This window comes from Falco biarmicus, chromosome 10 (genome assembly GCF_023638135.1).
Source record: "Falco biarmicus isolate bFalBia1 chromosome 10, bFalBia1.pri, whole genome shotgun sequence".
Classification (NCBI taxonomy): domain Eukaryota; kingdom Metazoa; phylum Chordata; class Aves; order Falconiformes; family Falconidae; genus Falco; species Falco biarmicus.
In genome coordinates this window covers 16,103,194-16,120,226 of record NC_079297.1, presented here as the reverse complement: position 1 = coordinate 16,120,226, position 17,033 = coordinate 16,103,194, and the positions used below count along the sequence as shown (strand labels likewise).

Here is a 17,033-nt window from a genome sequence, read left to right as displayed (position 1 = left end):
ATCTTTGTGTGCTACTGCAGCACAGACAATGGATACAGCCCAAAGTGCCCAGATCTGCCCTTCTTTCACATGGCTGATGCGTGCGGAGGTGTAAAACACCTCATTATCTGCAGGCTGGACTGAACCCCAGTACTGGATGCACCACGCTCTCCCTTCTCCCCAGATTTGCTAAGAACTGTGGGAGAATTTGTTCGTGACAAGGTGCTAAGATGCAGTTCATTATAATCTCGTGTCCCTCTTGTCCTAAGCGTTTAGCATCATTTAGACAGTCTTTCTCATACAAATGTGGAGTGAGATGGAGACAGGGCGAAGGGAGAGGAACAGTGCTTTGGTGGCACCCGGCGATGCAGATGGATTTGGCTGTAGCGGCAGGGTGTGCGAGGCGGGGGTCAGCCTCAGACTTTGGTTCAGGCGTTAGCTGCGGGAGCGGTTACGCACACTCTCTAAATCAATGCCGTACTTCGCCGTGCGTGGTGGGAGCTTGTCACAGCTCTGGAGCGGTGGCCAGCCTGGCAGGACAGATTCATCCTGGCAGTCCGTGATGCAGGCTGGAGGACTGCGGGATGAGGCAGGGGAAGCCTGGCATCAGACCGGCCCTTCAGGGACTGCGCGGAGGCTTGGGGACTGGGTAGGCTCCACAGCGCTGCCCACATTTGATTTTGCTTTCTTGCTCTCTCCCTGTCCCCTGCAGAGCCGACCGAGGGTCTGGGGTTCTTGTAGGCATTACTGAAAGGCTGGGGACGTTGGCACGGGTGGGCTGCTGTCGTTGCACGAGTACAGTTCACCTGTGTGTGAAACTGTATCACTGTTGTGCCTGGTGAAGCACACCCGAGGAAAGGTACTATAGCGGGAGGAGCACTATAAAGAGGATTGACAAGACCAAAAAGCAAAATGGATGGAGGCCTTTCACCAACAGCAGGAAAAGCATCACATGGGACACCGGATAAATCTTGCAGTACAGCCTATCCCTAAATACATTTTAGCTCCGGAAACAGTGAGTGTTGTGATGTGGAAGCCACGGTGCCAGGCCTTGGGACAGCACAGCACAGTGGCAGAACGCTTGAGCTGAGAAGCTGGACATGTCGGAAAGATGCTGCTCCAACAGCTAATAGAGGCTACATTTTTCCTGGTACAAGTACCCTTCAATGCCCATATTCAGTGCCCCAAAAAGCTGCGCATCTATAACCTCTAAGAACATTAGTCAACAGAAGGTTTTCAGTATGTGAATAACCACTTAGACTTTGTGTGGACTTCAAGTGATAAAAAAAAATAAATCAAGACCATTCAGAAGAGCCTTAGACAAGGCAAATGGGCCTGAGGGTATTATCTGAGAAATTGTCTATTACTTCTATAGCACGCGCCATACTTAGAGCATACGGAGCCTTCACCTGCTGTGGAATAGCCTACCCATGCGCAGGCGGGGCAGCGCTGCCTTTTCCAAGGAGCTGAACCCATGGCAGGTTTACATTTAAACGTGTGCCTAGGAGACCGGCACGGCGCTGGCCTGGCTGTGTGGTCCCATCCAGCCTGGTCTAGAAGAATCTCCTGCATCAGCATCCCTTCCAGATTCAGCTCTGAGTTTGCACATCTGTCAGTTTTGCCTTCTGAAGCTGCTCATGGTGAGAGTCACAGCAGTGACACCCAGTCCTTTGGGCCTGAGAGCTGGCCTAAGCTCACCAGGCAGCAGCAAAAGCTTCCAATACCTTTGCAAGGTGAATTTAAAGAGCTCTGATGATCTGCAGTTACACAGACTGGCAGAATGAAGTTCCTCGCCAAGCTGGGAGCAGGAGATCTGGCAGCAGAACCAGTTTCCAGCTTCTGCCCATTCCCACCCCTCTGGGACAGCCTGCTGAAGCCTCTTCTAGGGATAAGGGGGGAAACCAGCATCTAATTCAGTCCTTGCTTGTTCTCTGCCAAGACTGCAAGCCTGGTTATAAGGCAGCCCCACCATGGTCATTATTATTGCGATATGGCACACATGGTACAACTCCAGCAGGAGATGCCACCATCCCCGGGCAGCTTCAGCATCGGGGACTGGCTTTGGTCACCGGTGCTCATGAGACCTGGAGTCACATCAGCACAGGTCCCGCATCGCACCGCTCTTCCTGGTCCCAGTCCCCTGAATCAGTCTGGCTGAACAGCTTCTGAAAGAATGATCTCTCTACCATCAGCACTGTATATGCTATGTGATTCCAGAAACATTGACAGCATTGCTGATCCGAGAGGAACAGCATTTTTTTGGATAACTTTCATCTGAAAGTTATCTCCCTCACCCCGCAACTGCTTTCAGTTTTGCGGTTCTGGGCGGGTATTGCTCTAGAGAAGGTAAAAAAGCAAACAAAGCACAGCTCTGCGAGGCCTGGTTAAATGAAGCTGAAATGGGAAGAACTGCGGGTCCAATCAGGTGCCATGGTTCCAGCTCCTCAGGTCATGTCCCATGTTGGCAAAGGAAGAGGGGTCTAAGCGCCAGGGCCCTGGGTTAGCGAGGAGCAAGGGGGACTGTCAGAGCAGCATGTGGGCTGTTTGCACCTCCTTGCTGTGACTCAGAGGGGCTTGCTCTGACCACGAGCAGGCAGGGGAATTCGGTCGCTGACTAAAGACAGCAGCAGAGCCCCGGAGAAGTGGCCACGCTCCTTTCAGTGAGAAATTTCTCAAGAATCTCTTTGTCCAAACTGTTCTCAGCAATAATCTGCTAAAATTATTTCTTCAGTTTTGTTTTTGCTGTTGACATTAGGCCTGATATGAATATATGAATAGTCTGTGTACTTACATTGTGGACAAACAAATGGCAGGGAAACCACAGAGGCATAGAGGAGCATCAATATGTGGATGCTCTGGCTTCACAAAGCCTTGTCTGCATTGCTGTGACAGAGGGATGCATATTCATACCTCTTTCTTTAGTGCAAATTAGTAATTACCTTCCCCTGATCTCATATTAGCTGTGCCCACCTCTAAAGAATTGCATCAAGATGGGCCAAAGCCACTACTGAGTTTCTGTGTCTGGTTTAATTAGCTGATTGTAGCAAGGGCAGGTACCTGTTGGCCAAAATTGTCCTCTTTGTTGGAATGCTGCTGATTTCCACTTTTATGGCTGGTGCCAAAGAGTAGCAATTTATTTGAGGAGTAATAGCTGCAGACTGTACGTGCATGTACATGGGAGCAGACGGTAAGAGCAGAGGGTTGGTGTAACGGTTCCTTTGCTGCGTGTCTGAGGGTGAGGCAGTGGTCACAGAAAGTTGATCAGAGGCTGGTTGTGTCTTCCCAGCGTGGTACAGGGTCTTTGGCGGGATGGCAGTCGGGAAACCAAGGCACTGTGTGAACAGTTTCTCTCTGTCCTTGCTCTTCTTTGGCTCGGCACACCACAAGGATACGTTTCCTTTCCAGCACACAGGCAGAGACGATGCTAGCAGCTCAGAGGGACCTGTTCCTGGCTGAGAGGGAGGGGGTGTGTGCTGGGGAAGATGGGGGTAACAGTCTCTGTGGCTCAGAGTTTGGGTTTTCCACTTGCCAGGTACAGTGATGGGTCTCTGTTATGGGAGTCTCTAGACTAAAAATGGATTCAGATGCATCAGTCCCTCCTGCCCACTGCCTCCCTCCCCCCCAAAAAAAGAAAAAGACAGGAAAAAAAAAGGAGAATAACAATTGGGAGTCTTCTCTTGGCTTGCATTTGAAGGAGGGATCTCAAAACAAACCTTGTGTCATCCACTCATCCACGCTGTTGAGACATCCATAACCTTCTATGTTTTGGTGCTAAGTACCACCTGCGCTGGTGCCCAGGTACCAACTGGGTGTTCCACGTTGCAGTCTCACAGCACCGGGGCAAGCAGCCAGCCCAGGGAAGCTGGTCCCTTGGAGACGCTTTCGAGATGCTTTTGGGTTTGTCATTTCCCATCATCAGTTTGGGTGCCAGTCATGCGGCTCCCTGAGCCGGGACCAGGCATCTCTGCCAGGCTGGAAGGAGGCCTGCCTGCTCCTGCTCACCTGCGTCGGGCGTTTTGATCCAGCAGAAAGCCCTTGAGCTGGTGACAAAGGTCTGGATGTGGGCTGGAAAGTACAGTCCTGTCTCTTAGCAACTGGTTCCTACCTCTGAGCTCTCGGAGCCGTGTGTGGGACAGAGAGCATCAGTCACGCTCCTGCTGCTGCAGCAGCAACGCCGAGGAGGGGATGGGGGATCAGGCCGGCTCCAGCCACCGCCAAGACGCTTAAAGAAGCTCAGGCATTTCTAACACAAGCAGTCATCTGTGAGTCCTAATCAAAGCTTCGGTTTAATTGCTTTCCTCGTGCCCTTCTCTGCACAGCGAACGGAGTGCGGATTGGCTGTGGCGGGGCTGCCTGCCAGCTCCCGCGGGGGCTGCTCCGCACGGCCCCAGCGCTTTTGGTCACAGGGATGGGGACCGGGGAGGGAGGAGGGAGAGGGAGGACACAGCCCATGTATTTCTAGAAAAATTAGATGTCATAGGGTCCTTCCCTGAACTTCTCTACACTGCACTTGGGAATCCCCCGTCCCTCTTACGGACATTTGCATTGCTATTTTCTCTCTCAGTGCTCAGTTCTGCTGTTTCACCCTCGTGTTTCCTCCTCCTAACCAAAAACAACTCCTCTCTGGTGAGCCTTTCTCAGAGGCTCCCTTGCCAAGCACTGCTTCATAAACATTTTCACGAATCCTCTGCTTTGTCCTCCTAATTAACCATCCAATTGGCCCCCAATGGAGCCTTCACCTCTCCTGTGAAGATCCTGCTTGCACAGATTATAACCTGTCAGCTGCCAATTTATTCCTCAGGCAGAGGGCAGGTTATATTAATTGTCTGGCTTCCCGGCCCGGTTTGGTTTGCCCTCCCTCTCTTCTGCTCCTAGTAGCACCCCTGTTTGGAGACACAGACTCACAGAAAGCCAGGGGGACCCAGATGCGAGGCCACTCCATGTGACCCGTGTGTCCAACCTGCAGTGACGTGGCAGTTAGACCAGATGTGATGGGATGTTGCTGGCCTGTGTCAGACATGGGAGAGGGGTCTCTGTGGATGGATTACCGTGACAGAGCGTTACAGAACGTGCTTGACTTCCGCTCCCCCCTCACATGTAGTCTCAGTCAAGAGCTCAAAAAAATCCACTTTGTCATCCCAGGTTAATGGTGAGTCCTTCCTGGGCCTTATTTACAAGTCATAGCTTGGCTTTTGGAAGAGTTGGGGTCAGCCTAGTGTGGTTATGATGGAAATGAGCTAGAATGCAGAGAGGGTTTACCTGAACACAGGGAGAGACCGGACAGATTTCCATCAGCATCTCCCCCCTGTGCTTCCCCACCCCAACTCCCTGCACAGGACCCCGCCTTGCAGAGCCACCTGTGCAGCCCAGAATAAATGCAAGCGCCTGCTCTCACCGAGGGTAGCTGCTGCTGTCTGTCTTGCTGGGTTCCTGTGTTGGAAAGGGGGTGATGGAGCCCAACATGATCGTTGTGGTTTGGCACTGTCTGCATTTAAGGCGCAGTATTCTTGAATCCTGAGTGCATGGCAGGGAGCAGCAGCAAGCGATGTGGTGGTGCTGGGGCGTAAAGCGGGAAATCGGTATTTCCAGGCTCCGGCATCCGGGATGGGCTGTGCTGGAGCCACTGTGGTGTGGCATGGCTGAGTCCTGCAGTGCCCTTACCTGGCGAGGAGGCTGGGTTTTGGGAGGGGAGGGTGTGCAGGCGTGTAGTCGTCATCCCCGCCCCCCCCCCCCCCCCCCCCCCCCAAAGGGCTGCTGAGCTGTCAGCATTTTCCTAGAGGCACATCTTGCTGTTCCTGTGGGAGTCTCCGACTGTGGCCCACATACTCTGAACTGCCAGGGAACAGGGAGCTGACACCAGGATGCCATGCATCCAGGGCTCAGCCTCTCAGCCCAGCCTGACCTTGGTTTACTGTAGCATCATTTTTAACTTATTTTACATAATTTTGCTTGCCACTGATGAGCTGAACTGCCACTGCTGCTCTGTACCTCCTCCTACTTAGTTTCATTTTGACACCACCGTGTCCTCGCTGTAGGTATGATGATGTCGCCCGGCTGCCCTAACACTGCTGGGTCTGTTCCCAGGAAGACAGGGGTCACCTTGCTGTGACAGGTAACCTCTTCACTTGTTACAGTGGCTTGTCCCCCTCCAACTTGAAAGATTTTGCTTTGGCGGTGATTTTTGTTAGATTAGTGGCCCAGAGATTGCTCACAGTGATAAGTTACTTCAAGAAGAGCCAGCTCTGAATACGTTCTGAGTTTATGTTACAGCTATATATTTTCAATATTGTTTAGACTTCTAGTTTTAGATTCATTTCAGGATGCTGTAGAATATGAACACTCTTCTAATTATAAATGCAGTTTACCATTTCACCCCCTTTTTTCCACCCTGGTAGCATGCCCCCCCAATCACCTAAACCACAATCCAAACGACTTTAAGATACTGCTGCCCATCTTTGCAGATTTATTAAGTAAAAACCCACTCAAACTCACATTTTAACTCTGCCCATTTCAAAATAAGATGAAACACTGCAACGTTATAATAATGCCCAAATAATAATGTCCGTGACCCCTTCCCTCATAGAGAGCCATGGCACAACGCTTCTCCCATGCAGGTCATGGCATGCCGCAGAGCCCAGCAGTGTGGTGGTCCCCAGCTGACGGGTGGGAAGAGCACGGCTCCAGGGGAGCAGGTTCCCCAGCAGGTCATTTGGGTGCTCTGCTCACGAGGTCACACCAGCTTTTCTTGCCACAGCCAAGAGAAACGGTGCTCCAACGGCAGCTTGTGCTGCTCCACAGCACCCAGTATTCTGTTACCTTTGAAACAGCCTGCTCGCCTGCCTGGTAACCCTGCCTGTGCTCCCCGCTCGCTCCTGGCCAGCTGCGGGGTCATGGTTTTTGGGGAGTGCTGCACTTACCTCTGTGTGCCAGATCCAGCTGCTCCGCCAGCTGCCCCTGCCGGCACGCAGGGCAGTGCTCACCGGGAGGCAGCTCTGCTCTCCTGCGCGGTGCAAAATGTCCTCTGCATCCCGGGCAGAGCAGGCATCTGAGCAAGCTGCTGAGAAGGCATCTGAGCAAGCCTCTGCCTGCCAGGCTTCTCCTCCTTCCTCCAGGCAGGCCTGGGATGGAGGGCAGCCCCATTCCCCAGGGCAGCAGCCACCCACCAGACCCCGTGCCCACCCACCTCCCCTTGGCACAGGCCGGCAAGGCGCCCCGCAGCAAAGCCCGCAGCCCACCTGGGCCCTCGCCGCAGCTGGAGGCAGGGCTGCCATTTCCAGGCTTGCCCCTCCCAGGCCGCCGTGTTTTCATTCCCAAGCCTGGGAGCCGGGAGAGGAATAAGCCGAGGTCAGAGCAAAGGCCTGGACCCACCTCGGCAGCTGAGGCTGCTGAAAAGAGCAGCTCGCTTGTAAGAGGCGCCTGTCCCCCACCGAAAGACACACACCTCAGCTTTGTTTGCTGTCTAAAAATAATGCGCCCGGCTCCCCCTCACAAGGAGGTATTTACTTTGGGGTAAAAAAAAAAAAGAAAAAAAAAAAAAGTATTGTGTACAGTTCTGCATAGAGAAACAATGTGAATGCACCCGGCGCAGGCTGGTGGCTGGGGCCTCGGGCACACCAGTCTGCCGGCTCCTGGCCTGAGTCAACGTGTAGCTTTGGGAAAGTGACTTATTCTTTGTGCCTTGGTTTTCCCTGGAGAAATGAACTCTCCTGGGCTGGAGTGATGCTTAGCTGATCCACAGAGCCGGGCCTGTTTTTACTGCAGTAAGTAGGGCTGTAGCTGTAAGTGCAGGATGGAGTTTCATGTTTGCTTGGTGGTTCATGCAAAATGACATATAAATGCTTAGCACAGAGAAACATCATCAACATTTTAGCAACCACTTTCCCCCCATTTTTCAACCAGAAACGATCAGAAAAATTTCCCAGCAAAATATTTCCAGGAGAAAAAAAGCACAAAATCTGTGAGAGCATTTCCTCGGTTCTTCTCATGGGTTCTTTATATTAGGAGCAATACAGCTAATATGTTCTCAGCCTAGCATTTCCCCAGTGCCTATTTCCAAGGCACGCACGGTGCCCGTGGCATGAGGGACAAGAGGAAGAGGGAAGTTCGAGGAATCTAGCTCTTCTTTCTCCTCACAGCATTAGCAGAGGGAGCCTGCTGTGGTTTAACATATCCCCCGCAAAAGCTGCTTTCATCCTACACCTAAATACCATGAGGAGTGAACTTCCTAAAGCCCTGGAGAAGTCTAAATATAGAAGCCAATCAAGGGCTGACTTCCCAGAGATGAGAAGTACCAAGAACAGTTTCTTGATCAAAAGTTGTAAGAGTCCATATTGAAATAAAAAGTCTTTCAGTACTGAAGCCTGTGCAGGAGTAACTGCAGAGGTGGGCTGTACTGCTGGGGGTGCCTGTGGCACCGGGCACAGGAGGTGGCAGGGGTGGTGGTGGGCTGCCTGGGGAGACAGACTCAAGGTATCATCTCTGGAGCGCCCGACGGGGATGACTCTGATGGCATGGCAGGATTTCATCCCTCACTCTATGTCGCAGTTTCTGTCCTCTGCAGGTGCCAACTGCTTTTTCCTGTGCATGTCCACTCCCCCTTACAGCTGGTAATTTTTTTCAGAAAAACAAAAACGCAACTTGTAGGAAATTAGAAAGGCGCCTTGAAGAGAAAAGAGCAGTGGAGTGCTCAGATAAAACATAAACCCAAGTGTGCTTATTTGTAAATAGGTATGTGATGGCACCTTTGTGCATGCAGCAGAGGGAACCACCCAGGAAGGGTGAGGGATGGCTGATTGCCACGGGGAGAGCGCTGCTGGCCCTGGGCTGAGGAACCCACAGTTGCGCCATGGGGCGGCTTACGCCAGCGTGGGATCGGGGAACCCTGATCCTGGCCTGGCCAGGGGACAGCGGCTGTGCCCCGCTGCCAGACGCAGGCAGAGCGAACCGTGCTGCCTCTCCTGCATGCAAGGGAGGTGACCTTGGGGGGCAGCTCGATAACAGCTGGCCCCAAACCTCCCGTTCAGGTGTCCCAGGGATGACAGTGACAACAGCTCTTCCAGACAGCAGCAGGAAATTAAGAGTTTAACCGAAAGACTCTGTCTGGGGTGGGGTGGGGCGGGGGGGGGGGGGCGGGGGGGAGATGCTGTGGTTGAGAGATACGGAGACAAATGCTTTCATGTGGGAAGTGCGAGAAGAGGCGAGGGCAGAGGGTCTGCTCCCCAGGCAGAGAACAGAGTGCAGCCATTATCAGGCAGGGCTTTGCCGGCAGGAAGCGTCTTTTGACTCACAGGAAGCTGAATTTGGCTGGTATCAGCCCGTCATGCGAAGGCCGGGGCAGCGCTTTATCTGCCATTGAACGCAGCAGATGGGGAAGCAGTCGGCGTTCCCTCCCATCCCACTCCTGCTCCAGCAACCCCTGCCCGATGGCCCTCCAGGGTACCCCCTCTCAAAAGGGACGCTTCCCTGCGGAGCCCTGCAGCAGGGCAGCTTGCCGGGCCCTGGAGCTGCGGCCTGGCTGGAGCAGGCAGAGGTTGCCTCTGCCAGCCGGTGCAAGGGCAGAGCCAGGACCCTCCAAGCTGCTGAACCCAGCAGCGCCCACCCTGCTCGGTCTGAATTGGAGCTGGGAGCATGCAGGCTTCAGGGAGCTGGCTCCCTGGCTTGCAGCTCGGATGAAATCATCCCAGATTCTCCCAAATCAGAGTCCGAGGTGGGGAAGGTTTGCAGGGACAGGGTGCTTGCTGCGCCGAGCCCGCTGCTCGTCCCTTGGCCTCCCAGTGGAGCTGGCCCGGGCAGGGAGTCTGGTTTCGTGCGGGGCTGTGGCCGCTCGCAGGGGCCCGGCGTGGAGGTCAGCGCGGGGCAGCGTCCAGGGGATCGGATGGCAGCTGCAGGCCTCGGACCTGCTGCCCCGCCGAAAACCCAGGCTGCTGTCAGCGCTGCAGCGTCGCTGGGAATGGCTCTGGCTCTGGCGGTTTCACACAGGCCAGGCAGCTGAGGAACGGCTGCAGAGGCCTGCGGAGCCCCAGCAGGCGCTGGGAGTGGAGAGGGCCAGCCAGGGAAGCCTGTGGACGCCGCCGCTGGGCTCCAAGGCAGGGCAGGTCCATGGGGGAGCCACGGCAGGGCTGCCGGGGGGGGGGCTTGGCCGGTGGCTGGGGCCTGGGGGCGGCCGGAGCCTGCCCCGGCCCCGGGGCTGACCCGCACAGGGTCCGGGAGGTGCGGGAGGCGGCCTGGCCTGGGGGGCCTGCCCGCGGCCGGTCCGTGCCGGGCGTGGGGGCACCCTGGGCGGGCGTGAGGAGGAGCCGGCGGCGGGCCCGGCCCGGCCCGGCCCGGGGGAGCGGATTACTGCCGGCAGCGCGCCGGTTGCCATGGCTACCCCGCTACCTGCCGGCGGGCCTCAGCCCGGGCCGGGCGGGGGTGCCTCCCCGCCTCCCTCCCCGCTGCCGCGGCAGATGTCACCGCCGCGCAGCCGGCCGGCTCCCGGCCCCGCCGCCGCACCGGGCGCTGCGGGCCGCCCTCCCCTCCCGCCCCCCTCCAGCCCGCTCCCGCCCGGCCGGAGGGCGGCCGCGCTGAGGGGAAGGGCGGAGGGCCCGGGCCGGGCAGCGGCGGAGCTGCCGCGGCGGGCGGGGGGACCACGCGGCGGGCCGGGCGGTGCGGGCAGGCCCCGGGGGCCGGGGCCGGGCTGCCCGCGGCGGCAGGCGGTTGCCGAGAACAAAGCTGCTGGGGCAGGGGCTCGGCGGGCGGGCGCTGCCAGCGCCATGGCCGGTCCCCACGCGTGAGGGAGCGCGGCCCGGCCCCGCGCCGCAGCCCAGCCCGACATGGCTGTCGCCCGCCCGTGCTCTTGGCTGGCCGCGGCGGTGCGCCGCAGCCCCCGATGCAGGGCGTGAGGCGAGCCCGGCCCGAGGCAGCCACACTCCCAGCCGCGGATGGCGCCCGCCGGGCCGAGCGCAGGAGGCGGCTGTGCCGGGGAGCCGGGGCCGGGGCGGCCGGGGAGCGGCGGCATGGGGCCGGGGGCACTGGGCAGCTGCTGGGGGCCGTGGCACAGCGGCCGTGCGGGGGCTGGCGCGGAGGGCAGGAGGACAGGGGGTGCAGCGGCTTGCGGGGTGTGAGGAGGGGGCATGCGGAGAGACGTGGGGCTGGAGGAGATGGGGAAGACAAAGAACACTGGGCGAGAAAAGGACCTGATGGATAAGCTGAAGGACAGGGAGTGCTGGGGAGGAGGCAGGAGCAGGGGGGCAAGACCCGCAGGATGGGGAACGCAGGGATGGAAAAGCAGGAGAGACCCAGAAGGGAGAGAGACAAATTAATGCTGGGCAAATGTAGGGAAAGAGGGGATGCCTGGAAGGTGGCAAAGGGACTTCCTCTCCTCAGGACATGAAATGCCGCCTGCTTCCAAGTGCCTGTGTCAAGGCTGAGCTTTGCTCCTGAAATCTTTATTTTGGGAGCAAGTGACTTCCAATGAAGCCCCAACACCAGGAGGGGGTAAAAGCATCCCTTATTCCTACCCTTCTTCCCAACTGAATTTTTATTGCTTTTTAAATCTAAGGGGTTTTAAAGCATTCTGAGATATTACGGGCTCTGACTCGTGCCTTAAATACTTGTGAGCAATACTGGGTGTGGAAGGAGGAGCCAGAGGGGCGTGGGCCCCTGTGAAAGGTAGTCTATAGCACGTATGTCCTCTTTAAGTCCTAGGTCAATGTTTTGTTATATTGCCAGATATAAACCTCTGTAATCCTAGAAGCACTTACTTGATACAGCTTCTTACATCCAGTGGCTTTGATACCGCTTGCATCTCACCTGCTTCCCAGAGCTAAATAATCATCATGGGGAGAGAAGTCACAAGGCTGAAGAGGGGATGGAGAGATGTGAGGAGTCAGGGGAGGGTCGCTGCAGGGAATGGGATGTCAGGGAGGCAGCTCCAGCATTCGGCATCCAGCTGGGGTGGAGAGGAAGGCAGTGCTAGATGCAGAGAGGCTGTAGCCATGCCCAGACCCTGAGGTTACCTTAACTGCATTCATGCTGAAACCCAGGTGGAAATAGGGAACCACTGGCCATGCAGGGAGGAGGGTATTGGTCGGTTGGGATGGCCCCGGAATTGGTGATTTGTGTATGGGGTCAGTTACGACCTTTATTTTGAGGGCTCTGCTTGTTGCATCTGACTGTGCTTTTCTCCTGATGCATTTTCCTTTGTCCTTTTTCTGTAATTATCCTCATTTCAACCCTGCTCTGAGGATTATTGGTCAGTAGGAAGCCTCCTAATGCCCGTTTCTCCTTGGCAGGGGAATACCCATGCCCTCGATTAAAGTGAAACTCCCCGAATGGTGACAGAAGAAATTAGATCTATATTCCTCAAAGACACTCCCTCGGGCGAAGTTTCCCGACCCCCACCACAGCAGCCCTGCCACCCTGCCCCTTGTGTTCGTTCTCAATATTCTCTTTGTTACAGCCACCTTCATATAAGGCTCAGGGCTCCCCAGGGAAAGCAGAGGTGGTTTGTGTTGGAAAATCCTTGTGCCCATGTCCCGGGTGAGCACACCAACCTGTCCCACTGCAGTCCGTGCCCTGTACCGTTCTGAAATCAGGGTGAGGAGCCAACTTTAATAGGCAGCACTTTACATTAAGAGACTGCTTCCCCAAGATGTTGGGTAGTCTTTAGCAGAAGGCGGTCCCTCTAAATGATTGATTTTTGGGAGTCCCTTGACTGGTGGCTTAAAACCAGCATTTATTCAATCTATAGACCGTATAAGATACACAGAGCCCAACTGCCAATAACAACAGAAAATAAAGGGTAGGAGACTGGGTGTTCCCTTTGCATGCAGACCTCTGCCAGCCTCTGCCTGCACTCACAGATGCATGAATGCACGTGAAAAAGATAGTTTGTAGGTCGTTTAGATGTGCGGGTTGCTGCTCTCCAGCCTGGTGTGTACCAGCTGGACGCATCCTTGCATATCTTTTTGGAAAGCAGGCCTCACAGGGACATAGTCTGCATGTATATAAGTATGCATATCTATATATAATAGGTGTATTTTTGTATACATACAGCTCTCTGTGCAACAATGGCATTTTTTCAAGGAGGAAGCTAAGTGACCTCCTAAAGCCTGGCCCTTTTTCAGTAGCCCCTGCCATTGCAGTAGCCACCTACTACCTCCCATTAGCACTCCCCGCTCTGGTGCTTTGTGCCGGAGCGCCGTTAGCAGCTGCCGGGTACCAAAGCCTGCCTCCCCTTCCCACAGCACACCCTGCCAGTGTGAGCTGACACCGTTGGTGCCAGTCAGCTCGGAGGAGCACTGCTCCCCACACTTCCCACTCCCATCAGTCTGTCACCACTGCCGTGTGGCAGAATTACTGCCTCCTGCTCTCCAGCACATCCTAACACACAAAGAGCTGTGCTGCTGCTGCCAGCGCTCAGCTGCTCTGCGTATGCGAGAGAGGGAGGGTGCCTTGGAAAGGTCAGTGCAGGAAAGGAGGGCGATTCTGTCTCCTTCCTTTAGGGGCTGTATCCTGGCATCACAGTGAAACCTTGTCCTCCTGGCTGATCCGTGTCCGCGGGGACTGAAGCCAGCGAGGCTGGCCCATGTCGCAGGGCTTCCCAGGATGGTTTAGTACCATGCACAGGTCCAAAGAGCTTTCCCTGCCTGTTCCCTGCCTTGCAGAATCATCCCAAATTATGAAAATTGAATTTCTTGATCGGTGGTGACTCCACTCTGGACTCTTCCCTTGTTTTTGTTCTTGGCCCAATTTCACTGGCAGCTTTAGCAGCACAACAGCAGCAGCCGCCACTGCCCTGGCTACAGCAGGATCCTCCCTGGAGCACTGTTTAATTTATCCCCCGCATCCCCCGTGCCCAACGCAGCCCCAGGCTGGAGCACTGTGACTCTGCCCCCTCCAACCGCATTAGCCCCGGGCCGATCTTGTCACCCTTGTCACCCATTGCTGACACTAACTCAACTTGCCTGCACTGTTGTAGGGGGCAGATGGACTGTCGGAGCCCGAGGGCATCTCTCTGAAACGTGTGGCTGTGGTGGAAGATTTCTTTGACATCATATACTCGATGCATGTGGAGAGCTCATCGGAGCCGGGCAAAGCACCCAAACATGCCGGGCAGAAGAAAACCTACCGAGCGGTGAGACTCCCCCTCTGCATGCCCGGAGCAGCGAGGGGATGGGAGCGAAGGGGCAGAGGGGCTGTGGGAACGAGCATCCCACGGGGATGGGGACGAGAGGGGAGGCAGAAGCAGAGCTGCTGGTGGGAGGCAGAGGCGAAGGGGAGTCCTGTTTGCCTGTGCGGGGAGGCGTGAGAAAGGAGTCGTTTAAAGGCAGAGCAGCTGTGCTTGGGAGATGGGAAAGCGGGCTGCAGTGGCAGCACAGCGGTACGGCTGCTTGGAAAGACCAAGTGAATCATACAAAGACAACTGTACGTATCTGAGGGGGAAAAAAAAAGAACAAGGGAAATGCTTAGTATTACTGATGGGCGAGGGGATGTTTGCCCAGTCCCCTGCACACTCTGCTCTGTGCCATCTGCCTCCCTGTCTCCCTTGGCCAGAGAGAAATGACTCGTGTGGGCCTTGTAGGGCAGGAGCAGCCAGAAAGGGGGATGGGGCACGGCTGAAGCCCACCCCTCTTCCCCAGCTGGGTAGATGCTCTCACCAGCCCATCCTGGGTTCCCTCCCTTACAAAATGGAGGCAGGCACTGAGCTAAGTCTCGTCAGGTGCTCCATGGATGCTGAGAACCAGCTCTATCCATCCTGAAACCACTCTAGTTAGGTCAGGAATAATTTAGCTTGAAGTGTGCTTCTCCAGGGAGCTTGCTGTTTCTCCTGACTCTGCACAGCCCTTCAATGCAAACATTTGGGCTCTGCTTTTACAAGAAGAGCTGAATTTACTGTCCAAAACCAGTCTGCTCCCTTGAATCCCACAGCCCTAAGGACCAGGTCGCTTAGAGACAGAAGTGGCTGGCTGGCAGCTCGTGTCTCTGGTGTATACATCATCTTGGAGAGGTCTGTGCGGGCTGCCCTGGTCTCTGCGATGATGCCTGAGATTATGCAGGGCTTGGTGCGCTGCCCGAGCCGGCTCAGGGGTGGAGCCTGCCCTGCCTGTCCTGCCTGTGTGTGTCCCTGGGTCCATCCCCGTCTGTTCACGCTGGCAGCCCAGCACCCTGCAGCCCCCCGCACGTGGTGGGGACCTCCAGGGAGCCAGGCTCTGAACACAGAGCTCATGGCATTGCTCCGCAACTCCTGCCCCTGTGGCAGAGACCGGGGCCGGGGGCCAGGGCACAGGCTGACCCTCCCCAGCTGGGGGCAGGTGACCTCTTTATGGTGCGAGGGGGGGCAGCCCCACCAGCATGACCACAATTGAAAAACTCTGCTCATTTCCCCCGCAGACCACTCCGACCCTCCCCTAATTCCTTCAATTCAGCTCTCTGGAGGGCTAATCTGTGCCCTGCACAGCCTCAGGGGAGCAGGCTGGATCCGTCTGTTTTCCCAGGCCTGCTCACAGCAGTCAGAGCTTCACGCTCCACCCCTCCGTCTCCCTCTTGAGCTGAGATCATCACATTAGCGGCCTGTATCCCCTCCTGACCTGGCAGGAGGCTGCTGGCAGGGCTGGCTGGCCTCCCTCCTGCCCTGTCTCCCCAGAGCGCCTTTGCAGCCGGGTCTGGGAGGTGAAATGCTGCATAGCACGCCCCGCGCCGTGCCTCGGGTGCACAAAGGGAGGCTGCTGGGCAGTCAGCTCGGGAGGCTTCAGTGTCCCCTGCCGTTTCCCTCCCTCTCCCTTTCCCCACCGTTTCTGATTAGAGGCACTGGAGAGTTTGCCCTTGTCCGTGACCTCTGGAGGGAGGCAATCAGAAAGGGAATTTGGATGGGAGATAACTCATCAAGGAAGCTGTCTGCTCTGCAGAGCATCAAATCAGCTGAGAAATAACAACTGTATCACTAAAATTAGCTGAACATTTGCGGCAGAGATTATGGGCTTGCTGGAGCAAAAAGAGGCAGGGAAACTGGGCTCAGCCCCGCGGGCAGTTTGCAGGGACAGTTCTCTGCCTGCGCCACAATACCACATTTGCCACCAGCAATTTTCAGGCCCCTGATTTCAGTGTTTCTGCTGGAGTCCCTAGCGCTTCTGCATTGATAAATACGGCACAGGGGCAAAGGCTGAGCTGGGGCATCCGCTCAGTCACAACCGAGCTCGATGGGGCTGCAGCTAAATAGACAGAATGCCATGAGGACCAGGCACTGCATCCTCCATTTGAACGGCTGGGACAAGGTCCCTGGCTGAACTTTCCACCCATCTGGCACTAGCGTGCGTGTAAAACCTCGGGCTCTGCTGCCGCTCAGTGGAGATGAATGTCTCTCTCCCACCGCAGCGCTGGGTCACGGGGCTGCTTTAGCCGCGATCAGGCAAACCCTCTGCCCTCTGCCCCATTGCACTTCTTAGAATCGTAGAATCTTCTGTAACATTATTTTATTCCAAGCTTCAGCATCACCCTTTCCTGTAGGGTAGAAAAACGCTTGGAATTTAGGTATTTTTAATTTTTGTTAACAAAATAGGGCAGGAGGATGATGCCCACCGGCCAGAGGAGAGGGATCAGGACGTCCTGGGCTGCTCTCCTGGCTCGTCACCAGCCATCACTCGCGAGGTGTCTGGTTGCAGCCCTGCTTCCCTTCCGAGCCCCACTTCTGCCGGGCTCACAGCCCTGAGGACTGGCACAAACAATTGAATTTCTGTCTGCTTTATGACCCCACTTGTAAGTGCTGTGACCCCTCCTGGGGTCACGGCCCCTGGTTTGGGAACCTCCGTGCTAGGACAAGTCACTTAGACCAAACAGGATGGGTGATTAACCGTAGGAACCAACCCCAAAGTAAGAGGTGGGCTCTCCACCTCTTACTGCCTTCCAATTAAGACCAGATGTCTTCCTGGAGGATGTTTTAGGGAAACCTCAGGCTACTGGGCTGCAAGAGAACCTGGATGATGTTCCCCGACTTGTGCTATGCAGAAGGTCACACTCCATGATTTGATGGTCTCTTACGGCCTTAAAGAAATCTACATTAAAATTGCTTAATTCCT

The 17,033-nt window shown here is 55.8% G+C and overlaps 1 protein-coding gene across 1 annotated transcript in view; it reads left to right on the top strand.

Moving 5' to 3' along the window:
• The window catches only part of NOL4L (nucleolar protein 4 like), a 61,225-nt gene that overhangs the window by 3,920 nt on the left and 40,272 nt on the right, over window positions 1-17,033 (top strand). The window contains 1 exon segment of the mRNA XM_056354096.1: window positions 13,940-14,095. Coding sequence (XP_056210071.1) covers window positions 13,940-14,095 — 156 coding nt within the window.